At 43.8% G+C, this 26,553-nt stretch overlaps 1 protein-coding gene across 4 annotated transcripts in view; it reads left to right on the top strand.

Moving 5' to 3' along the window:
• The first annotated feature begins 21,255 nt into the window (after positions 1 to 21,255).
• Positions 21,256 to 26,553, top strand: part of TEDC2 (tubulin epsilon and delta complex 2) — a 32,163-nt gene continuing 26,865 nt past the window's right edge. For 2 of the 4 annotated variants that reach the window (XM_067473028.1, XM_067473027.1), the window contains exon 1: positions 21,256 to 21,499. In XM_067473028.1, coding sequence (XP_067329129.1) covers positions 21,271 to 21,499 — 229 coding nt within the window. In that variant the 5' untranslated portion in view covers positions 21,256 to 21,270. The remainder of the gene's footprint in view (positions 21,500 to 26,553) is intronic. The other 2 variants (XM_060786197.2, XM_060786198.2) reach the window with 2 other exon arrangements.

Genomic DNA, 26,553 nt, shown 5'->3' with positions numbered 1-26,553 from the left:
CCTTCTTCCCAGCCCTGACAGAAGACCAAGTCAAGTGTGTGTCCAGCACAGTGGGTAGGGCCAGATATTAATTGGGACAGCTCCATAGTTGCCATGGAAGCCATGAAGTCCTGAGCCGCTCCTGAAAGAATGGTCTCTGCATGGACATTGAAGTCCCCCAGCACTACAAGCCGCCGGGACTCCAATGCCAGGCCCGAGACCAACTCTGCAAGCTCAGGTAGGGCGGCCGTGGTGCAGCGGGGTGGTCGGTACACCAACAACAGCCCTATTCTGTCCCAGTCTCCTAGCCTCAGGTGGACACATTCAAACAAGGTCGACTGTAAGGCTGGGCACCTGACCAAGGAGATGGAATCTTTATAGAGTATTGCAACTCCACCTCCCCGCCCCCCGGATCTCGGTTGGTGTTGCACGGCATAACCTGGTGGGCAAAGCTGGGTGAGATTAACCCCTCCAGCCTCGTCCAACCAGGTCTCCATGATGCACGCCAGGTCTGCCTTTTCATCCAGGATTAAATCCTGAATGATTGATGTTTTACCATTGACAGACCTGGCGTTCAACAGCACCACCTTTAATCTGGGAGGACCGTCTACCTTGGAACCCAAGTTTACCATGTTGGGAGGACATTTTGGAATTTTTCTTAAGATTTTCTCACGAATTGGCCGAATTGGTTTTTTAACTCTCCCTTTCCCGTATCTCCCCCTCCCCATCATCACCTCGATGGGGACCCCCCAAGCACCGGAACTCCCTCCCTCCCTCCCCCCTCTATCATTCTCCACATCGTGGTAGTTCACTAGTGCGCTGTTATATGATATGTCAATAGCCCTGGCAGTTGTTAAACCATCATTTCCGCCATTATTGTAGTTCAATTCCTCTGCCTTATAAAACCATCTCCAATTTTCCCCGGCCATTCGACCATTGTTGGGAGTGATTATATAATACACGATGTAAAGTGCAAATGCAAAATTAAAGTGACAGCACAATAGCACAATTGACATTAGTAACTAACAGAGATCTCACCGTTAATTAAAGTGCTGGAGTGCTAACAAGTCATCTTTCATAACAGTGCAATGGGGATTAGACTACAGAGGTATTCCTACACAGTGCAATTCTTTTTTTAATTTTTTTTATTTATTGTAGCTTTAACATATTCGGTATTTAAACATTCTTATACTTATCACTTCCCATTAACAATTGTACAGAACATGTATGTCTTGATACCTATAATATTTCATTCTCCTGCTTCATTACATCCAATCACCCAGTGCTCACAGTGCAATTCTTATTGGCAAGAAATCGGCAGATTGGCAGTGTAATTGACATTAAGTAGGGGCATAGGAAAAAGTGCCAGGTGCAAATCACAGTAGCTTGAGAGATATTCGCAGCAGGACCTCGGGCTCCAGGAGTGAGCCGTATAGTTCCTCTACTGATGCCTTCAGTCAATCTGCAGCTGTTGACAGTCTTCTCTGCGCATAGGTGGAACAGTAGCACCAAACACACAATAACCCCCCTAGAGCCACTGCCCAGGATGGAGTACGGCTGTACTACTGGAGGTTGGAATATATTCCTGTTTGTTGGGTGGATAGAAGGGCAACTGACCCTTGGCAAGCCGAGGGTGTCTATAATGACAGTTGGCAACTGGCGACTGGTCTCAAACAAACAATAAGCAGTAAAAAAGCAGCTTCACAATTACACCATAACCAAGCCAGGGTGGATAGCAAGCCCGCAGCCGCCACCGCACATTGGGGGGCCCTGGAGGACTGCACAAGAAGTTCTTAACTGCAGATGGAGCACACTGTCACAGCCCCAATAGTACAGCACCACCAGTCGTCGTAGGTATTGCAGCTCACCCAGTTGGCCTCTAGCTGCTGCAGGCAACCCCGCCGGCTGAAGTAGGTGCTCCTCAACCAGTGCAAAGGAGCTCCTCAACCAGTGCAGGCTCCAAGGGGGGAAACTCTATCGCCAGTCTTAACTGGAAATGGAGATGGACAGTCGGATGGCAGCAAGTTCAGATGGTGGGATGGTCAATGCTAGTCCTTCCAGGAGTGGAGATGGAAGACGCGATGACAGGCGTCTCAGATGGCGAGATGGTTAGCACTGGTCCTTCACATCAAGCACAGCAGACTCAATTCCTGGCAGGCCTGTGGGCTCAGCTTTATAGAAGTAGAGGCCTCCTTGCAGTTGCTGAGTCACACCCCACTGGAGGAGGCCTGGGCTGCTGTCTACTCACAAGGAGTCCTGGGAGCAGGCTGGAGATCTTTATTGCCCCTTCACAGCAAGCACAGCAGACTCAGTCCCTGGCAGGCCTGTGGGCTCAGCTTTATAGAAGTAGAGGCCTCCTTGCAGTTGCTGAGTCACACCCCACTGGGAGATCTTTATTGCCCCTTCACAGCAAGCACAGCAGACTTGAAATTTGAAATCCTAGAAATCCCTCTTGTGGGTTTTTAAAAAATAAATGTTATTGATGAGAAGCTTTATAAGAATGATGGAATTTTAAAACAGGACATAGTTGACTACATAAGCTACATAAGCAAGTTTAATATTCCTAAAATCACTGATTCTCAAAGAGAGGATTTAAATAAAGAAATAACGGAGGAGGAGATCAAGGCGGCAATAAGGAGAATGGACGCAAATAAAGCGCCGGGCCCGGATGGCTTTACGGCGGGCTACTACAAAACTTTTAAAAAAGAGCTTATACCGATGCTAAAAAGAGTAATGAATGGGGCCTTTACAGATAATGGAATTCCTGAAACATGGAACTCCGCAGAGATAATAGTAATACACAAAGAACATACTGAACCAACAGATGTTCGAAACTATAGACCCATTTCGTTACTGAATGTAGATTATAAAATTTTTACAAATATTCTGGCACAAAGATTGAAGAACTTTTTAAGTAACTGGATAGGGGAGGAACAGGTTGGCTTTTTACCTAAGAGAAGTACTAAGGACAACCTGAGAATAGTTATGGACATGTTAGAATTTTTTGAAGCCAACCCACAAAAAGAAGTGGCCTTCCTCGCGATTGATGCGGAGAAGGCTTTCGACAATTTGAATTGGGATTTCTTTAAGATCTTATTGAAAGAAATGGATTTGGGCCATCAATTTACCAACGCAATTGAAGAAATTTATAAAAATCAAAAAGCTAAAATACAGATCAATGGTCAAACTTCGGATGAATTTATAATAGAAAAAGGTTCAAGACAAGGATGCCCTATCTCCCCCTTGATTTTTATCATGTCATTGGAAATATTGATGAACAAAATAAAGGAGGACACACAAATAAAAGGGGTCAAAATAGGAAGACAGGAATACAAGGCCAGAGCTTATGCGGATGACATAATTGGAATAATTGAGGACCCATGTGAAAATATAAAAAAATGGCTCATTACCATAGAGGAATTTGGAAGACTGGCAGGCTTCAAATTAAATAAACAGAAAACCACCATCTTAACTAAGAATATGGCCAAAGAAAAACAAGAAGAATTGAAAAGAATTACGGGCCTCCAAATTGTTAATAAAATGAAATACTTGGGCATCTGGATAACTCCTAAAAATGGTCAGCTCCTGTCTAATGACTACGAAAAACTATGGAAAGACATCAAAAAAGACTTGGAGAGATGGAAACATTTCAACCTTTCACTTATGGGAAGAATCGCATTAATCAAGATGTCAGTCCTCCCCAAGCTATTGTATTTGTTCCAAAATTTACCTATAATTAGGAATATTAAGACATTTAAAATTGGACAAAAGACCTACTAGAATTTATTTGGAAGGGGAAAAAATCAAGAATTAAGTACCAAGTATTAATAGATAAAAAAAATAGAGGAGGCCTGGGTTTTCCTGATCTCAGGCTATACCATGATGCGTGTGCGTTGATATGGACAAAAGACTGGGCCGCACTGAAAAAAGAAAACTTGTTAACTTTGGAAGGCCACGACCTTCGGGTCGGGTGGCACGCATACATTTGGTATGGAAGAGAGCAAAAGGAAAGGAATTTTGGTAATCATTTTGTCTGTTCTTCTCTCATCAGAACCTGGGACAGATATAAAAAATACTTTTATTCAAACACACCGCTATGGATTTCCTCTACGGAGGCTAAACAGAGAAGGCTGCTGGGCTGGACAACCTGGCCGACATATAAGGACCTTCTGAGGAAGGGTTCAACGGAATTGAAGCCACACGAAGAATTAAAACAAACCTTTCCTAAAATTTCCTGGTTGAATTACTTACAAATAAAAGAACAATATAATCTCGATAAAAAGCAAGGTTTTCAAATAAAAGAAGTGTTCTGGGATAAGTTTATGGAAACGGAAACAAAATGCATAACAAAACTATACGATAAGCTACTTGAATGGTCAATGGAGACAGAAGCAATAAAAAATTGTATGATTAAATGGGCCGAGAACTTTAAAAAAAACCCATAGCATTATGCGACTGGGAAATAATGTGGAACAAAAAGCTTAAATACTCCTACGCAATGGACCTAAAAGAGAACTGGTGGAAAATGTTCCATAGGTGGAAATGACCCCTGTCAAATTGCATCACATGTACAAAGGAACATCGAAAGCCTGTTGGAAATGCTCAGAACAGGATGGCAGTTTTTTTCATTTATGGTGGACGTGCCCAGCCACCCAGAAGTATTGGAAAGACATTCACAAAGAAATGCAGCTAATTTTTAATAAAAAAATTTCCAAGAAAAGCGGAATACTATCTTCTCGGAATTACAGACAAGGAAATAACTCTCGACCCCAACGAAGATATTTTATTTATGTACCTCACAACAGCCTCCAGGATGGTTTTTGCAAAACTCTGGAAGCAGAAAGAAGTACCAGACAAATTTGAATGGATAAAGAAGATAAACGAAATTAAAGACATGGACAAACTAACTTTTTTACTTAAAAAAAATACTGGTAACCCAATTAGACAGACAAACTGGTCGATAATAGACGAGTATATTGGAATTGGGTACAAAATTATTTAATGGAACTGAGGTAACAACAAACTGGAAAGAAGAAATATATAATATTAGACACTAAATAGAACGTATATGGACAGAATCAGAAGGAAGTCCCTTTTTTTTTTCCTCTCGTATTTTTGGAATTTTTTCGGTATTTTTGGGTATTTTTTTTCTTTTTTTTCTCTCTTGCACATATTTTTCTAATCGTTCACTTGTATTTAGTCTCCTATCACTATCAATTTCCTACTTTACTATCTTCTTGACTATATTCCCCCTCTTTCGCTGTATCCAATAAAACTTAATAAAATTTATTCAAAAAAATGTTATTGGTAAAAACTTTATTTTTTCCCAAAATCAGTGGATTAGCGCAATGATTTGAAACTTGACAGGCTTGCAATTGTGCATGTGTCTTACAAGTGTGGCAAGTTTCACCCCGATAGCCATAAAAATGACCAAGACACTAGCCTCGCCAGTTTCCCCCTTGATGTCAATGGACCGAATCTTCCCGAAATGAGAACAGAACTCTGTATTTCAAATTATGGATCCGAAAATAAACTCCTCTAGAATGTCCCAAATTTTCCTGAAAATCAAAACAAAAACAGAATGGATTTCTACTGTTTTGCACATCCTACTAAGGACGAAAAGGCTGCAATCAAGGCTTGGAAGGGAGCCCAGCCTAAATTGAGCGCTCTCATTAAATACTACCTGGAATTAGAGCATCGGCTGAGCATGCTTCCTATATAACAGGCATGGGCAAACTTGGGTCCTCCTGATGTTTTGGACTTTAACTCCCACAATTCCTAACAGCCTCAGGTCCCTTCCTTTTCCCCCTCAACCGCTTAAGTGGAAAGGAAAGGAAAGGATCTGAGGCTGTTAGGAATTGTGGGAGTTGACGTCCAAAACATCAGGAGTGCTGACGTTGGCAGTTAACATTTGCCAGCCACCTTGTGGAATGCAACTTCAGTCTTGCTTTATAGACTCAACTTGTGCAAGTGTGCTCAACAGATTTATGGCCCTCGGACTGTTTCATAACTCCCTGTCTCTAGTAATTTACATCTTGCATGGCCCTGGACTGTTTTGACACCAGATGCCTATCGCTCCCATGGTTTTTGGCTCGGGAACCCTGTATCTTGTTCAAAGCTGAGGACAACCATAAAGTGGGGAAATTGCCAAGACATCAAAAATCTGGGCATCCCACGGGCAACATCCTTGCAGATAGCCAATCCTCTCACATTTGCAGTTTCTCAAGCAACTTGCACTTCAGAAGTATTTTAGGTGAGACAAACAGAATGCCACTGACAAACTGAATATAAAATGAATTGCAATCTGGACTGAAATAAGAATCCGGCTTGGCTTTTGTGGAAAGCAAAAAAGAACAGTCATAATCTTCTTTATCAAGCAGAATCACAACATTTTCTGCTAGATTTGAATTTTTTTATGGATTTTAACTGATTCTCCCTGTGGAGAAAAAAACAGGGGATAAATAAACATAATAATAATAATAATAATAATAATAATAATAATAAGGAAACCCTCATCCATAGATCATATCCAAATCCATCATTTTGGACCCAAAACAAGTCCTCCAAGTTATAGATGATTGCATATGGTAATAATCATCAATTACCTTTCTAGGGAGTTAGTAGGAAATGAGCTGGGTTATGCACATTTAAGGCCCCATCTACATTGCCATATAATCCAGTTTTAAAACTGCATTTTAATTGTCAATGTGGAGTTATGTAATGCTGATTGAAACACATTGACCTGGATGATATAAGTTTACACTGCCATAAAATCCAGTTGAATGCAGTTAATCTTCATGCTGAAATTGGATTATATGGCGGTGTAGACTCATATAATCCAGTTCAAAGTAAATAATCTGGATTCAGAAACTGGGTTATATGGCAGTGTTGCTCCAGTTTAAATTGAGGTGATTTTATGAAGGGTGTCAAGTCTGGGAAAGTTCAGAACTGTACAGCAGTTATGGTTATTTCTGAAGCCAATTCTCTCATACATCGAGAAAACAAGTCAGAAGCAACACAGTTAGTTTGGTATTTGAAACACCACTGATATCAGCAGCTGCAAATTACAAATTATATTATCAAGGCTTCCTGCGCAGAATTACTGTTGACAATTTCCTACTTTATTAAAACACGTCTAGACATAGATCTCATTTCAAAGAAGATTGCATTTCTGGCACTTTGCTGTTTCCGCAATGTCTCTTTCCTGCTTGAAATGGAAACAGTTCCCATTAGTTAAATTCACACATTTGTCCCTTTTCTTATGTAATCTGTAAGAATTGGGCTGTTGTGGGGAAGAGGAGGAGAGGAGTAAGCAGCAACTATAACTGACTCAAGTTTGTTCAATGTACATTGTACGCGGATGAGTTAAAAATTAACGCCTCCATTGCTCTACCTTTTATATCTTTCCCAGCTACTGGACTATCTATGCATGATATGCTAGAGGTAACCTTACTCTACTGATAGAGTCTTTTCTTTTTTCAATTGACTGATTAGAACAATGAATCTGAAGCTAAAAGACAGAGTTGTCATTTAATTTCTGGCAGAAGAAGGCTGTGCACCTAAGGAAATCCATCGTCGCTTGAAGAATGTTTACAATTTGCCGCCTTCTGACTTTTACCTGTTTGGACCTCTGAAAGACAACTGACATGCTTTCAGATTCAATGACTTGATTGACGTTAAAACAACTTTAAAATCATGGGTCACGAAGCAAAACCCTGAATTTTTCCAAAATGGTTTGGATGCCAGGGTTAAATGATGGTGCAAATGTGTCCAAATGGATGGTGACTATGTTGAATGGTAGTTTTTTTGTAGAGGGAATTTCAGGGTACATTAATTGAGTAATTTCCCCTCAACCCCACCCCCCAGTCCATTGTGAGGGGATTAAATTAGAGAAATGGGTTTGGGGGGCTACCAGAACATGTTCCAAAGGCAATCCATCACAAAAGCAACGGAGAGGCATAATATGCTTGCTGAGTCCTCGCAAAGCCACAACTTCTATTTCATATTTATACACTTCATTATACATTTCATAATTTGAGGGGTCTGATCTCTCATATCACTGGGACACTGGACACTTGCCACAGCTGTCATTGTAATCTCCATTGCTTGATTTCTGCAGCTTCCTCCTTTTCTCATTCCCGCAGAAAGGAGCCAGTCCATATCAAGAGCAAATCTAGGAACAGATTCACCCAGCAAGGCCAAAATCACCAATGCCACCCCATAAACTCCTTTGCAAGGGCTGTTTATTTATATTACTGATGCTTGGGAATGTTTATACCTCTTGAGGGCAGGACATGCTGCCCTTGAATAGTCTGATTCATCTGGCACAAATTGGAGTAAGAAGGAAAGCTTTGGACCAGAGGACAGTATTTGCTTGATGTGAAAAGATAGCTTGTCAGATATTACTCTGTATTTGTGTCCATAGATTTAGGGGGGGGGGGGGGGGACTATTTCATGCAGGGGAAACCTACTGCATGCCTGTATTTCAACATGATTCTTCCTTAAAACACGGCTTTTATGTTGCTTAGTATACAATTATAGAGTTATTTTCAGCACAGAATAAGACACTGGATTGTCCCATGATTTAGGTTCACCCACCACCCATTTTCTTTCCAATATTTTCCTTCCAATCACTCTATTTGATAGCTATTATATATCCTTCCCCAAACCTTTCTGGATCTTGAAGAATTATTATAGGTCCTATTCTTAAAGTCATAATGTTGATGGATTTTAACTGTGAATGTCCAAAGACCTCCAGTATTTTTTGTTGGTCACAGCCTACAGGGGGTTCTGTGTGCCAAGTTAGTTCCAGGTCCAGCATTGGTGGAGTTCAGAGTGCTCTTAGATTGCAGGTGAACTATGCATCCCAGTACGTACAACTCTTATAACAGTGTGAATTCTCCCCAAACCTCTCTAATATGTTCAGTTGCTGATAAATTCCTCTGTTTGCTGTGTGCCATTGAAAATAATAGAAAAGGGTTAAGGGAGAGGCAGTGGATAGGGTCATGCAAATTCCACACCAATGGAGAGAGTCAGAAACACTGGGGTGTCTGTGGTGAAGGAAAAACAGAACATCTAGGATGCCTTCACTTGGGTGGTGGGCAGAATGGTGTTTGTGGGGGACATTGGCTGGGCTCTTGCATATGTTCATGGTGCTCACTATAACCTGCAATGTCATTGGAGGGAGGGCCATTGGTGTCTCCTGAGTAGTGGGAGCTATAGATGGAAGTGGGAGCCTGTCTGTAAAAATGGTCACTCCAGCCACATACACACATACATATTTTCTCTTTTATGATAGATATAGTCATGTTGTGTATTGCTTTTATATATATATTCAGCATTTAATTTTGCCACTTTGTCATGTTGTACTCTGAGTCCCCCCAGGTGTGAGACGAGCAGTATAGAAATGCAATAAATAAATATTAAATAAATAAATAAATTCCTATCATGGCTGTTAGTCCTGATGCATGTTAACTTGACTCCCATCCTCACTGGCATATGATGCAGTTTTATGATGCAATTGAAGTGCAGTGAACTGCCTCATAGGAGTCTACACTGTTGTATAATGTAGTTTGATGCAGTAAATTGCATTATGAAACCGCATTCATTCATATGGGGTTGCAGAAAGGGTCTTAGCTGAACCTGCCCAAGTTATTCCAAAACAAATGTTGAATGCTATAAAAATATTCCCTTTCTAAATTTCTCCCATTCACCGGGATGCCAGTTCTGACCCTACAGGGCAAGCTATGTGAATTGCAAGGCAGTGTTTAATGAAGAAACTGCCTCAATAGGCAACGCAACAGATCGCATGTGTTAAAAATAGTGCAGAGCAAAGAGGTGGCAAGACAGAACTGGTATGTTGAGCCCCGTGGCTGTGCATTTTAGCACTTGATTTCTCAATATTTTTAAAACTGTCAGCATAGATGTAGGACTAAATGAGAATTAAGGCCACCAGAAAAAGCCCAAGAACCAGGACCAACATCACCATTTAAAGAGTGAATATCCTGGCTGGAATGGAAGGAGCCGCAGTGTTCATGAGATGACATAGGAATCTGCTATATACTGAATCAAACTGGTGTTCCAGGCACGATTCAGAAAACGGGGGGATCTCAGACAGGAAAGAATCAGGGCCAGTTAACACCTCCTAACAAAGGATTCCCCCAGGCAGGCAGCAGCCAGGCTTTGAAACTGCAAGGCTATTCAATTCTAATCAAGGTGCTCAGTTGCAACTTTCATACACTTCAAACAGACAAGAGTTCTTTCTCCCACCCTGAACATTATTCTACAGATATATCAACCCCACTTGCCTAGTTTCCAACAGACCGCACAACCTCTGAGGATGCCTGCCACAGATGTGAGCAAAACATCAGGAAAGAGTGCTTCTGGAACATGGCCATACAGCCCGGAAAACTCACAGCAACACAGTGATTCCAGCCATGAAAGCCTTCAAACAACAGCTATTCGGACTTCCCACATCCATCCCTAATTGGCTGAAAAAAGAGGCAGGCTAGGATCCGTGCTGGGATTGTCTGGGGGTTCACCTGATATCACAGCCTGCAGGAGGAGATTTTTGAGGCGGGAAGAAGGACAGATGGTAGTTGGCCAGTTTGAAGGACTAATCCATTGCAGGGATGCCTGCTGGGAGGGCACAGACCTGGAGGAAATGGTGATGTGGGTATGCAGATGAATCTTTGATTAACTCAAGTGTCCAGTTCCATGTGAGACAAAGGGCGCAAGACCCAAAATACAAAGGTGGCAGATCCAGACAATTAGAGGCTTAGATGCCCATTCAGGGAGTTAACGCATTCATGTTTGCTGAGCCCCCTTTTCCACGAATTGGCATACTCTCAGCCTCAAACTGAATAGACAAACATTCTGGGCTCATCCTGGTGACAAAGAGGATAATCTGTCTGCATACACACACATACACAAAGGTTTTGATATGTATCTGGCCTGGGAAATAGCTGGAGACCCCCTGGCCGTGATACCTGTTCCCAAGGGCATGGAGAGGTAGCTGCCTTATAGATATATTTTGATACAGTTTATGCATTTAAGAATTGACACAGTACATAAATGATACAAGTAAATCATCAAGTTGATACATTTATTAAAAAGTAAATTCTGATAGAAAGTTTAGGGTACAGCTGCTGCTAGATCCAGTTTCAACGTTTTGTAATTTTGGAGTCATTGAAAATGTTTTAACAAATAAAGACAGAAAATCATATATCTTGCTTAAAGTCTCTTTATGGTCTATAAATCTTTGGAGAAGGGGTGCTGTGGCTCGACAACACCAACAGAACAAGGACATAGATGCACAATTCAAAGGGGATGCCAAATGACATGCCACTACAGATGACAGCCTTTAAAAACCCCAATTGTTAGGATGAACTGGTCTGAGAAAGGAGAAAATCAGATGTGCAAATGGATCTTATTAGTTCTGAATCAGGTGGCATGCTAAACGACTAATGCATGCATACATGGTTTCAAATAAATTGCTTCTTCCTGTGATACAAAACAGCACAAAAACACAAGTCTCTGGCTCATGCCTTCATGCCTAAATGCGGTATATCTTTTTAACCGCAGCGGGAGCGGAGCTGCTGCTATGCTACTCTTCACAATCCCATGAGAATCTGATAAAACCCAACAAATCTTGTAAAACCCTGACAGGGATGCCAATCTGTCATCTTTGCTAATGAATTACAACAGATATTTTGGGGCTGTTGTTTTTTTATAAAAAGGTTCTCCAAATCATTACATTTCCATTGCATCTGTTTCAATGTGCCTCTGGTCTCCCCTTCTTCCAGGCTTTCAATGCAGCTAGAGCACCAAAAACCCATGTTAACCCTTGATAGGGACACACGAGAGAGCATCTGTGGCCTGATAATCAATGATCCAGTGTATTACTGCATGAAAATTGGGCACAATTCTGTAGCAGCTGATAGCAACACTGCTTGTGGATCTCCAAGCCATTTCCCCAATATGTAATTCTATGGCTTGGGTTGGAAAAGACTTTCCATGCATCTTGTAGATGCATTAATGCTTTTATATCCTTATGTTCTTCAGCAGAAGTGGCATTAGAGACAGAGAATCATAAGAGTTAGGAGAGAGCACAAGGGACATGCAGTTCAACCCCATTCTGCCATGCAGGAAAACACAATCGAAGCAGTCTCAACAGATGGCCATCCAGCCTTTGTTATTTCCTGATTAAATGTGCAGTAGTTACTTTGAAAGTGGAGCCCCCAGTGGTGCAGTCAGTTAAACCCCTGTGCCAGCAGGACTGAAGACCGACAGGTCACAGGTTCGAATCCGGGGAGAGCACTGATGAGCTCCCTGTATCAGCTCAAGCTTCTCATGTGCGGACATGAGAGAAGCCTCCCACAAGGATGATAAAAAATCAAAACATCCGGGTGACCCCTGGGCAACGTCCTTGCAGACAGCCAATTCTCTCACACCAGAAGCGACTTGCAGTTTCTCACACCAGAAGTAACTTGCAGTTGTTCTACTCCAGAAACTTCATTTTTGTGGCTGCTTTAAACTCCATTGAATTGTTTGAGATATTCATTGAAAAACTGTCGCCAAATGTACTCCTCCAAAAGCAAAATTTTTGCAGTTTAAACACTTTCCCCATATTCTTAGGATAAAACTAATTAGGAAATAATAACATGTATAACCCAGGAACAAAAATCGTGTTACATAGTGTAATAGTAACAAACTAACAATATTATTTTGCCAATGAAAGCACATGACCAAATAATTAGGGGTTTTAACGGTGCTACAGAATCTCCCAAGTCAACCAGATGCAGACATACTGTGAATCAATCTTATTGTTTAGCAATATTTCTGGCTGTTATTTCTAAAAAGGAGCGCCTGCCTGCCTTCTCGCCTTCGGGGCCAAGCAACAGCAGCTTGGATTTTATCAATGAGCACCGAAGGAGGATGAACTGTTGCCATGGTCTCTGCGTTGCTTAGCATCCACTTTCCCGGCTCCATCTTCACATTGCAAATCCAGAAGGAAATGGCTCTCTCTCCATATATATTTCCCCAATGGCAAATTTAGTTGCAAGTTAATATAACAATCATTTTATTTTCTCTCCTTATTTCCAAAGATTGACTTGGAAGATTCTGAGGTCCTTCTAAGAACCTGATTCTTTGATCACATCCTGAGCTTTCATTAGTACAAACTTGTAATAGATAGATAGATATCACCAGTAATATAATACAATTATTATAATATATGTTGTTGTTGTTCATTCGTTCAGTCGTCTCCGACTCTTCGTGACCTCATGGACCAGCCTACGCCAGAGCTCCCTGTCGGCCGTTACCACCCCCAGCTCCCTCAAGGTCAGTCCAGTCACTTCAAGGATGCCATCCATCCATCTTGCCCTTGGTCGGCCCCTCTTCCTTTTGCCTTCCACTTTCCCCAGCATAATTGTCTTCTCTAGGCTTTCCTGTCTCCTCATGATGTGGCCAAAGTACTTCAGCTTTGTCTCTAGTATCTTTCCCTCCAGTGAGCAGTTGGGCTTTATTTCCTGGAGGATGGACTGGTTGGATCTTCTCGCAGTCCAAGGCACTCTCAGCACTTTCCTCCAACACCACAGCTCAAAAGCATCGATCTTCCTTCGCTCAGCCTTCCCTAAGGTCCAGCTCTCACATCCGTAGGTGACTACAGGGAATACCATGGCTTTGACTAGGCGGATCTTTGTTGCCAGTCTGATGTCTCTACTCTTCACTATTTTATCGAGACTGGACATTGCTCTCCTCCCAAGAAGTAAGCGTCTTCTGATTTCCTGGCTACAGTCTGCATCTGCAGTAATCTTTGCACCTAGAAATACAAAGTCTGTCACGGCCTCCAAGGTTTCTCCCTCTATTTTCCAGTTGTCAATCATTCTTGTTGCCATAATCTTGGTTTTTTTGACGTTTAGCTGCAACCCGGCTTTTGCGCTTTCTTCTTTCACCTTGATTAGGAGGCTCCTCAGCTCCTCCTCGCTTTCGGCCATCAGAGTGGTGTCATCTGCATATCTGAGGTTGTTAATGTTTCTTCCAGCAATTTTCACCCCAGCTTTGCATTCATCCAGCCCCGCACATCGCATGATGTGTTCTGCATACAAGTTAAAAAGGTTGGGTGAGAGGATGCAGCCTTGCCGTACGCCTTTCCCAATCTTGAACCAGTCTGTTGTTCCGTGGTCAGTCCTGACTGTTGCTACTTGGTCCTTGTACAGATTCCTCAGGAGAGAGACAAGGTGGCTTGGTATGCCCATCCCACCAAGAACTTGCCACAATTTATTATGATCCACACAGTCAAAGGCTTTAGAGTAGTCAATGAAGCAGAAGTAGATGTTTTTCTGAAACTCCCTGCCTTTCTCCATTATCCAGCGGATATTGGCAATCTGGTCTCTCGTTCCTCTGCCTTTTCTAAACCCAGCTTGAACATCTGGCAACTCTCGCTCCATGTATTGCTGGAGTCTTCCTTGCAGGATCTTGAGCATTACCTTACTGGCATGAGAAATAAGGGCCACTGTACGGAAGTTTGAGCAGTCTTTCGCATTTCCCTTTTTTGGTATGGGGATATAAGTTGATTTTTTCCAGTCTGATGGCCATTCTTGTGTTTTCCATATTTGCTGGCAAATGGCATGCATCACCTTGACAGCATCATCTTTTAAGATTTTAAACAGTTCAGCTGGGATCCCGTCGTCTCCTGCTGCCTTGTTGTTAGCAATGCTTCTTAAGGCCCATTCAACCTCACTCCTCAGGATGTCTGGTTCTAATTCATTCACCACACCGTCAAAACTATCCTCAATATTATTATCCTTCCTATACAGATCTTCTGTATAGTCTCGCCACCTTCTCTTGATCTCTTCAGCTTCTGTTAGGTCCCTGCCATCTTTGTTTCTTATCATACCAATTTTTGCCTGAAATTTACCTCCAATGTTTCTAATTTTCTGGAAGAGGTCTCTTGTCCTTCCTATTCTGTTGTCTTCTTCCACTTCCATGCATTGCTTATTTAAAAATAGTTCCTTATCTCTTCTGGCTAACCTCTGGAATTGCGCATTTAACTGGGCATATCTCCCCTTATCCCTGTTTCCTTTTGCTTTCCTCCTTTCTTGGGCTACTTCCAGTGTCTCAGCAGACAACCATTTTGCCTTCTTGGTTTTCTTTTTCTTTGGAACGTACTTTGTTGCCGCCTCCTGAACAATGTCGCGGACTTCTGTCCATAGTTCTTCTGGGACTCTGTTTACTAAATCTAGTCCTTCAAATCTGTTCTTCACTTCCACTGTATATTCGCTAGGAATGTTAGTGAGATCATATCTAACTAGTCTGTGTATTTTCCCTGATCTCTTTAGTTTTATTCTAAATTGGGCAATAAGAAGTTCGTGATCTGAGCTACAGTCAGCCCCAGGTCTTGTTTTCACCGACTGGATGGATGTCCACCACCTTTGGCTGCAAAGGATGTAGTCAATCTGATTTCGGTGTTGACCATCTGGTGAGGTCCATGTATAAAGCCGTCTTTTAGGTTGTTGGAAGAGAGTATTCGTTATACACAGCGAGTTTTCCTGGCAAAATTCTATCAGCCTGCGTCCCGCTTCATTTTGTTCTCCCAGACCATGCTTGCCTGTGATCCCAGTTGTCATTTGACTTCCCACCTTGGCATTCCAGTCTCCTGTAATGAAAATAATGTCTCTTTTTGGTGTATTATCCAGTAGGTCCTGCAGATCCTCATAGAACTGATCTACTTCTGCTTCTTCAGCAGCTGTGGTTGGGGCGTATATTTGGATCACTGTGATGTTGAAAGGCTTTCCTTGCACTCGAATTGAGATCATTCTGTCATTTTTTGGGTTGTATCCAAGCACCGCTTTAGCGAATTTCTTATTAATTATGAAGGCTACTCCATTTCTTCGATGTTCCTCTTGTCCGCTGTTGATTATACTTATGTCATTTCATTTATACTTACATATTTTTGTCTGTATATGGCACTTGGAGTGCTTCTGTGAGCTACCCCGAGGAGTCCCTTTGGGGAGATGGTAGTGGGGTACAAATAAATATTATTATTATTATTCATTATAATATATATTATTGTAGAATTAAAATGAATAATAATAATAATATTTATTTGTACCCCACTACCATCTCCCCAAAGGGACTCGGGGTAGCTCACAGAAGCACTCCAAGTGCCATATACAGACAAAAATATGTAAGTATAAATGAAATGACATAAGTATAATCAACAGCGCATTAAAAATTATATAATATATATGTAATATTACTGTATTATCAATATTGTAGTAAAGGTAAAGGTTTTCCCCTGACATTAAGTCCAGTCGTGTCCGACTCTGGGGGTTGGTGCTCATCTCCATTTCTAAGCCGAAGAGGCAGCGTTGTCCGTAGACACCTCCAAGGTCATGTGGCCAGCATGACTGTATAGAGCGCCAGAGTGGTACCTATTGATCTACTCACATTTGCATGTTTTCGAACTGCTAGGTTGGCAGAAGCTGGGGCTAACAGTGGGAGCTCATGCCGCTTCCCCCTTTGTTGCGCCAGCTCCACTGGCTGCCAATTAGCTTCCGAGCACAATTCAAAGTGCTGGTTCTAACCTACAAAACCCTATATGGTTCCGGCCCAGTTTACCTGTCCGAATGTATTCTCCCCTATGAACCATCAAGACAATTAAGATCTTCTGGTGGGGTCCTGATCTCGGTCCCGCCACTTTCACAATCGCGTCTGGCGGGGAGAGACAGGGCCTTTTCTGTGGTGGCCCCTCGGCTATGGAACTCTCTCCCGATTGAGATCAGATCTGCCCCCTCCCTCCTGTCCTTCAGGAGGCTGGTGAAATCCTGGCTATGAAAGAAAGCATTCCCAGAGTAATGGTTGAAACCAGCTAGAGAATAAAGTTATCGACCACACATACGGACTGAGTTGGACATGATTTTATCTTGGCAATTTGGCTTATTTGTAATTTTAATCGATATGTATTTTAACTCGTTATTATATGATGTTTTTAGATTGTACTACTAGCATTGAATCCTTGCTGTAAGCCGGTCTGAGTCCCTCTACAGAGGTTGAGAAGATCGGGATATAAAAGTTTTAAATAAATAAATATAATAAATAACTGTTTCACATTGCGATGTTTTTGTGCTAAAATAGTAAATACAGTAGTGACTACATAACATTGCTGTGCATTGAACTGCTTTTTCTGTTGATTTGTTGTAAAACATGATGTTTTGATGCTTAATTTGTAAAATCATAACGTAATTTGTAAAATTATAACGTAATCCCTCCTTATTATCCAACATTTTCACTTACCCAACATTCTGGCAGCCCATTTACGTTGGATAAGCAAGACTGTACTGTGTGTGTGTGTGTGTATACACACACTGTATATATTACTGTAATATCAATATCATATTACTAGTACCTTACACATTATTTATTTTATATATTGTAATTATATTATTGTAACATCAATACTATATATCGTTGTGTTATTGTTAATGTTTATTGCTTATTTTCTGCTTATGAGTTTTATTTATTGTTTTGTATTACTGTTATTGTTTTTACTGTTGTATTGTCGGCTCGGCCTCATGCAAGCAACACTGAATCCCTTGGGGAGATGGTAGCAGGGTACAAATAAAGTTATATATATATATATATATATATATATATATATATATATATATAATATATGTAATATCAATATTGTATTACCAGTATTCTATACATTATTGTAAAGAAGCTGGGCCTAGCAGCAGGAACTCACCCAGCTACCCAGATTTCAGATGCCGATCGTTTGGTCAGCTAGTTCAGCAGCTCAGGAGTTTAACCCACTGTGTCACCGGAGGCTCCGATATACATGATATATAATCTCATATATCATATATTATATTAATAGTACATATAATACAATATTATCAATTTTATATTATTGGTATCATATGCTTTATCTATTGTATATATAATCATATTATTATTGTAACATTACCATTGGGCCCCCTGGTGGCGCAGCAGGTTGAACCACTGAACTGCTGAACGTGCCAATCATAAGGTTGGCAGTTTGAATCCAGGGAGCGGGGTTAGCTCCCGCTGTTAGGTCCAGCATCTGTCAACCTAGCAGTTCGAAAACATGCAAATGTGATTAGATGAATAGGTACTATGCTAGCGGGAATGTAACAATGCTTCATGCAGTCATGCCAGCCACATGACCTTGGAGGCGTCTACAAACAACGCTGGCTCTTTGTCTTAGAAATGGAGATGAGCACGACATCCCAGAGTCGGACATGACTTGTGGATGAGTCTCTGAGTAGTAGTAACAACAGGGAGTTGGAGACTAGGCAGGCAGAAAGGTCTACTCGGGAACAAGAATCTGTTGAAGAGCAATGGCAGAAGAGAATTCGGCAAATACTTACTGAACCCACTGATGAAGAGTCTTTTGAAGGGTTTGATAGGGATGATGGGTTTGGCAATGAAGCAGATTTTATGAGAAGTGCTGGGAGTGACACTGATGGGGTTGGGGATGAGATGCGTTGGACAAAAGTAGCAGAAGTGAGAGAAGTGTGTGAGGAGCCTACAAGTAGTGACACATTCAGAGGGTTTGCTGGGGATGAAACTTGGAGGGAGGATGATTTGTCTACTGTTTGGGGAGATGTAAGTAGAAGCAGGAGAAGGACCTCTTGGCAGGCAAGGCAAAGACCAGCTCGGGCAGTACAACTGGCAGCTAAGCGTGGGGTGCTGTCTGATTCTAGTTTGGAGAATGCAGGAGCAGCTGAGGATGGGCCATTGTCTCATTGCAGCTCAAAGGAAAGTTTGTAATATAAGGAGGGTTGGTTACAATGGGGAGTTTGTGACTGGCAAAGTGTATGCTGGGTAGTGATTCCTGAACTTCGTGGATCCTTTTGGGACTTTACTACTGTTTGGCTTGGACCTTGGACCTTTTCTGGACATTGTTTTTGCTCTTTTGCCCTGACCTTGAATTGGATGTTTAATGCTGCTGCTGCTGCTGTATCCTATTTACTGTGGATGACTCCTGGACCGGCTTGACTACGTCTTTGCTACACTCTGGAACGTGCTCACTGAAGCAATAGCGAGTGCCCTTTTCCTTTGCCATGTATTTTTGTTAGTGGGTTGGGATTTTTAGGATTTCAGGACTCTCTGTTTTGCCTCCTTTTTGACCGGTTGGTCTATGTTTTGTTTTGAAATTCTATTTTGCTCCTGTTAAGCATTTTTTATTCTTTTGAGCTGTACCTGTAATAAACCGTTGTTACTTTGCACTTGAGCTTGACTTCGTGGCATCTGTACCTTGACATGACTAGTCTTCATGTCAAGGGGAAACCTTTACCTTTATCTTTACCTAACATTATATTACTAGTAATATATATAATGTAATATCAATATTACATTACTAGTATTACATTATAACTATTATTATTATTATTATTATTATTATTATTTTACTGACACAAAAACACAGTATGTCACAGCAAATAAGATCTATATGATGGATTTTGTATCACAAAATCACAAGTCGAACACTTCCCAAGCGTCTATGACTGTGTGATGTATTTTCGGATGATTTGCGCAGGTGGCCTTTTGCAGTTGACAGATCGTGATTTTGTCAATGTTTATTGTTTCCAAATGCCGGCTGAGATCTTTTGGCATGGCACCCAGTGTGCTGATGACCACTGGGACCACCTGAACTGGTTTATGCCAGAGCCTTTGCAGTTCGATTTTGAGGTCCTGATAATGGCTTTGAAACACAACATTATTATTTGAAACACAACAAGATTAGGACACAGCAAACAAGATCACCCTGCTGGCCTTTGCAGTTCGATCTGTAAATCGTCGTATTGTGTCAGCTTTTCCAGGTGTTTCTCTTCAATCCTGCTGTTGCCTAGGATTGCAACATCGACAATCCATAATTGGTTTTTTAACATGATCGTGAGGTCAGGAGTATTGTGCTCCAAAACTCTGTCAGTCTAAATCTGGAAGTCCCAGAGTAGTTTGATGTGTTCATTTTCTGTAACCTTTTCAGGCTTCGTTTTTGTTGTTGTTGTTATTTGAAACACAACAAGATGAGTCCACAGCAGACAAGATCACTCTGCTGGCTGTTGAATTGGATCACACATTGGATACTTCCGAAGTGTCTAGGACTGTGTGATGTACCAGCAAATAATGCATGAAGATCCCAGTAAGGTGGCCTTTTGCAGCTGGCAGATGGTAATCTTGTCAGCACTGATTGTGTTTAAGTGCAGGCCAAGGTCTTTAGGAACTGCACCCAGTGTGCCAATCACCACTGGGACCACCTTGACTGGTTTGTGCCAGAGTCTTTGCAGTTCGATCTTTAAATCCTCATATCCTGCCAGCTTTTCCAGTTGTTTCTCTTCTATCCTGCTGTCACCTGGGATTGCGACATCGACGATCCATACTTTGTTTTTTAACACAATTGTGAGGACAGGAGTATTGTGCTCCAGAACTCTGTCTGTCTGAATTCGGAAATTCCAGAGGAATTTGACGTGTTCATTCCCTGTAACTTTTTCTGGCTTGTGATTCCCACCAGTTCTTTGTCACAGGCAGATGGTATTTGTGGCACAAGTGCCAATGAATCATTTGAGCAACAGTGTTGTGCCTCTGCTTGTAATCTGTCTGCGTGATCTTCTTGCAGCAGCTATTGTTTCATCTGCTTCCTTGCAGAGTCTACATTTGGGATCTGTTGTCAATTTTTCAAGTCTGGCTTTGATGGCATTGGTTCTAATGGCTTGTTCTTGGGCTGCCAGAATCAGGCCCTCCGTCGTCTCCTTTTTCAAAGTTCCATTTGTGAGCCACAGCCATGTTTTTTCTTTGTCAATTTGGCTCTCCATTTTTCCCAGGAACTGTCCATGGAGAGCCTTCTTTCGCCAGTTTTCTTTTCTGCTCTGGATTGTGTTTCTTCGTCTTTGGCACTTGAAGCAGTTGACTACTTTTGACTTCCCTCAATGTTGGTTCTTGACTTCCTTTCACATAATCTGCCAGTGCGTGTTTCTCTTCTTCTACCGTTTGTTTCACTTGCAGAATAAATAATAACAACAATAACAACAACAATAATAATAATAAAAACAACAACAACAATAATAATAATAATAATAATGATATGTTCTTTTTCCTTGCGTACTAGAGTGAGGCGCCACCTTTCCCGCTTTAATTGCCACAGCAACCTTCTGTGGTATTCTGGGTGTTGTAGTTCAGGGGAGGCCTTGTCTCTCGGACTGAGCGTTCTAAGCGCCCCGCCTTGAAACTATAAATCCCGGGATTCTATTCGGCGTTGCCATGGCAGCCAAAAATGGCGTCGCCACAGTAAGCCGTTCCGGCCTCCAGGCCGTTTTGCACATGCGCCGGCCAACTTTAAGAGAAGAGGCGGTCTGCGGTACGGGTGCAGGAGCTTTCGCAAGACCTCTCGCGAGGTTTTTGTGGAGAGGGACGGCCTTTGGGTTCCGTGGTGGGTCAGTTGGCGGCGAGGCGAGGAAACCTGGATGCTGCCCGCCGACGGCGCTCGCAGGTACCTGGGGAGCGGGGCTTGTGCGCAGGGCTCGGGGGGCGGGGCCTGGGCCCAGGTGGGCGGAGATAGGGAGAGAAATCTGGCCTGGGCGCCGGGGTTAGGCTTCGAGGCCAGGCGGAGCTGCCTGCTTGGGCACGCAGAGAACGCGAAGGCCCAGGGAGAGGGCGTGGCCTGAGCTCGGGGGCGGGGATATGAACATAGAGGAGGGGCCTCTGCACAGGGGCCGGGATAAGGAAATAAATAGGGATCAAGGGGCGGGGATGAGGAAATGGGGGCGGGGACAGGGAAATATGGCTCACGGGCGGGGCCTATCAGCAGGGGCGGGAACTGAAGCTTTGGGGGTGGGCTCTGGACCCAGGGGGGCGGGGATAGGGAAATCAATAAGGCTCAGGGGCTGGGGATAGGGACATAGGGGGTGGGGATAGGGACATAGCACATGCCCAGAGGGCGGAGCCAAAGCTCTTGCTAGACTCCCAGGCCCAATTCCTCCCAATTGTTTTGGGTTGTATTACACAAGCCCTTGCTCTGCCCTCTTAGCTCTGAACACACCTATTGTGATCGGCTACTGGTTGTTGACGGTTTATGTATTTATGATGTCTTCTATGGTTTTTGTTTCAATTTATTGTAATGCAATGTATTTTATTGTGCTTTTTAAATTTTGTGGACCGGGCCTGGTCCCCATGTAAACTTCCCCCAGTCCACTCAGGGAGATGGTGGAGGGATATAAAAATAAAGTTATTGTCATTATTACTATTATTATTATTATTATTATTATTATTATCATTCCCATGAATCCACGAACCAGGATTGTGTGAGCTGAAGCCCCAGCACTAGTCTGGAGGCTTTGGCCCAGGGCAGGTTAAGTGGTGCCAAACCACTTTAGTTCTACAGTGTAGAACAACTTACCTTTTGACAGGAAATTGCTTGGCTATACTGCTGTGTTCTTTTTGTGACTGATCAGAATAATTCCATTTGCATTGCTCCAGGTCAACATCCTCCACATCTCAACCTTGTCTACAGCCCCGTCTAGACTGCCATATAATCCAGTTTCTGAACCCAGTTTACCTTCTTTGAACTACATTATGTGGAAGGGTAGGCTCAGGGGGCCTTCCACACTGCCCTATGTCCCAGGATCTGATCCCAGGTTATCTGTTTTGAATTGGGATTATATGAGGCTGGTCTACACTACCATATAAAATTCAGATTATCTGCTTTGAACTGGATTATATGGCAGTGTAGACCTCATATAACACCGTTCAAAGCAGATCATGTGGATGATCTGCTTTGATAATTCAGGATTATATGTCAGTCTAGATCAGGTAAGGGCCAACTTGGGCCCTCCAAGTGTTTTGAACTTCAACTCCCACAATTCCTAACACCCTCAAACCCCTTCCTTTTCCCCTTTATTTGCTTCATTTTTATTTATTTATTTGCTTCATTTTTATACCGCATTTTTCAGCCTCAATCGGCGACTCAATGCGGTTTACAGTGCAATTTATATAACAAAGACAGATTAAAACACGACATACACGACAGACAATACAAGACAAACAACGTGGTCATCAACGCCTCAGTAAAATCAGATTCCGTTCTCATAATCCTTCTACCATTCCTTTGTTCATTTATACCGTCTTCATGAGTTCAGTTGCCTTGTTGACCGAACGCCTGTTCATAGAGCCACGTCTTGACCCTCCTCCGGAACTCCAGCAACGAAGGGGCCTGCCTGATGTCTACGGGTAGGGCATTCCATAGCCGAGGGGCCACCACCGAGAAGGCCCTGTCTCTCGTCTCCGCCAGCCGCGCCTGCAACGCAGGCGGGACCGAGAGCAGGGCCTCCCCGGACGATCTTAACATCCTCGTCGGTTCATAGGTGGAGATGCGTTCGGAGAGGTAAGCAGGGCCAGAACCGTTTAGGGCTTTATAGGCTAAAGCCAGCACCTTGAATTGTGCCCGGTAGCAGATTGGTAGCCAGTGGAGCTGGCTCAACAGAGGAGTGGTGTGCTCCCTGAGAGCCGCTCCCGTTAGTAACCTGGCCGCCGAACGCTGGACCATCTGAAGCTTCCGGGCAGTCTTCAAGGGCAACCCCACGTAGAGCGCGTTGCAGTAATCAATCCGGGATGTAACCAGAGCGTGGACTACCGTGGCCAGATCTGACTTCCCAAGGTACGGGCGCAACTGGCGCACAAGTTTGAGTTGTGCAAATGCTCCCCTGGACACTGCCGAAACTTGGGGTTCCAAGCTTAGCGAAGAGTCCAGGATCACACCCAAGCTGCGAACCTGCATCTTCAGGGGGAGTGTAACCCCGTCTAACACAGGCTGTAACCCTATACCCTGTTCGGCCTTACGACTGACCAGGAGTGTCTCTGTCTTATCTGGATTCAATTTCAATTTGTTTGTCCTCATCCAGTCCGATACAGCGGCCAAGCAACGGTTCAGGACCTGAACAGCCTCCTTAGTAGTAGGTGGGAAGGAGTGACAGAGTTGGACATCATCTGCGTACAGATAACACCGCACCCCGAAACTCCGGATGATCTCTCCCAACGGCTTCATGTAGATGTTAAATAACATGGGGGACAATATTGAACCCTGCGGGACCCCACAAGACAATGGTTGTGAGGAAGAGCAGTTGTCCCCCAGCAACACCTTCTGAGTACGATCCTCTAGGAAGGACCTGAGCCACTGCAGAACAGTGCCACCAAGGCCCATTCCCGCGAGGCGTCTCAGAAGGATACCGTGGTCGACGGTATCGAAGGCCGCTGAGAGGTCCAGCAGAACTAACAGGGACACACTCCCCCTGTCTAGCTCCCTGCGCAGATCATCCACTAAGGCGACCAAGGCTGTCTCGGTACCATGTCCCAGCCTGAAACCAGACTGTGCCGGATCTAGATAATCAGTGTCTACCAAGAATACCTGGAGTTGTGAGGCCACCACACGTTCCAGGACTTTGCCCAAAAAGGGGAGATTGGAAACAGGCTGATAGTTGACGAATTGAGTGGGGTCCAGTGATGGTTTTTTCAACAGCGGTTTTATCACAGCTTGTTTTAAGCTGGCTGGAATTTTGCCTTCCCGAAGGGAGGCATTAACCACCACCTTCACCCACTCGGCCAATCCCCCTCTGGCCTCCTTTAGAAGCCAGGATGGGCAGGGGTCTAGGATGCATGTGGTTGCCCTCATTCCTCCAAGTATCTTGTCCACATCCTCAGGTTTCACCAATTGAAATGAATCCAACGAAATCGGATAAGCAGATGCTCGTGTTACATCCTCTGAGACTGCCGTTAACATGGTGTCCAGGTCTGAACGGATCAAAGCGACTTTGTCCGCAAAGAACCGAGCAAATGCTTCACAGCGGGCCGTCGAGTTGTCAGGGTTCCCATCCGAAGTGGTGGGATTTAATAGACCTCTGACAACTCGAAACAGCTCCGCCGGACGGTTCTTTGCGGACGCAATATTGGCCGCAAAGAACAACTTCTTTGCTGCCTTTATTGCCACGGCATATGCCCTTAGAAGGGCAACAAACTGTGTTCGATTTGACTCGCTCGGGTCCGCACGCCACACGCGCTCTAGTCTCCTCTTCCTTCGCTTCATCGCTGCCAGCTCCTCGGTGAACCAAGGAGCTGGTTTAGCTCGGCTACTTGAGAGGGGACGTTCCGGAGCAATCGTGTCTATTGCCCTAGTCATCTCCCCATTCCAGAGAGACACCAGGGCATCAACAGGATCACCAACCGAGGTAGCGGGAAAATCCCCAAGAGCCGTCAGGAATCCGTTCAGATCCATAAGCCTCCTGGGGCGGACCAACTTAATGGGTCCCCCACCTCTGCAGAGGTTAGGAGGTGCAGTAAGTCTAAATCTGACCAGATAGTGGTCGGTCCATGGCAACGGAGAGGTGGACAACTCCTCAACACCGCCACCTTGCTCCCATCCTTGGCAGAAAACCAGATCCAATGTGTGTCCAGCACTGTGGGTGGGGCCAGATACCTGTTGGGACAGCCCCATGGTTGCCATGGAAGACATGAAGTCCTGAGCCGCTCCTCCTAGGGTAGTCTCGGCATGTACATTGAAGTCCCCCAGCACAAGAAGCCGTTGGGACTCCAATGACAGGTTCGAGACCACCCCTGCTAGCTCAGGTAGGGAGACCGTAGTGCAGCGAGGTGGGCAGTACACTAGCAGAATCCCTATTCTGTCCCGGTCACCCACCCTCAGGTGGACACATTCAAAATTAGTTGACTGTGGGATGGGGCCTCTGGTCAGGGGGATGGAATTTTTATAGACTACCGCAACTCCGCCTCCCCGCCCTCCAGGTCTCGATTGGTGCTGTACGGAGAACCCTGGTGGACAAAGCTGGGTCAAATTCACTCCTCCAGCTTCGTCCAACCAGGTCTCCGTAATGCACGCCAGATCTGCCCGTTCTTCCAGGATTAAATCCTGGATGAAGGATGTTTTTCCGTTGACAGATCTGGCGTTCAGCAGCACCATCTTCAACCCAGAGGGACCGCCATCCTGGGTACACCAACTTACCACGTCAGGAGACCGATTACAAGTTATTAAATTTTTTGAATTTTTTCTTCTCTCCCTAGGCCGAATTTGAGTTATTGATTTTCCACTAATTTTAGGCCGAATTTTAGACCGAATTAGTGGTCTCCCTTTCCCGCATCTCCCCCTCCCCATCAAGGTTTCTATGGGGACCCCTCGGCCAATGGAATGCTCCTCTTCATCCATGTTGCACTTCAGAATTGTAGCTTCATCCCATAGTTCCTTCCAGGTCGCTTTTCTAACCCTATTATGTTGTTTCTGGGATTTTCCCACCCGCTCCACCCTCTATCCTCCCTTCAGCCCCGCCCCTGAGCCCTATTTCTCTATCACCATCTTCTGCACATAGGCCCTGCCCCAAACCCTGTTTCCCTATTGCCGCACCCTATGCATAGCCCCCACCCCTGAGCCCTGTTTATTTCCCTATCCCTGCCCCCTGATACCTGTTTATTTCCCTGTCCCTGTCCCTACCCCCCCCCCCCCCCAAGCCCTATTTATTTCTCTTTAAATTCTGGAGCAAAACAAAG

This window comes from Anolis sagrei, chromosome X (assembly GCF_037176765.1).
Source record: "Anolis sagrei isolate rAnoSag1 chromosome X, rAnoSag1.mat, whole genome shotgun sequence".
NCBI lineage: Eukaryota > Metazoa > Chordata > Lepidosauria > Squamata > Dactyloidae > Anolis > Anolis sagrei.
The sequence above is the reverse complement of the archived record's forward strand: the minus strand, read 5'-3'. Positions and strand labels throughout refer to the sequence as shown.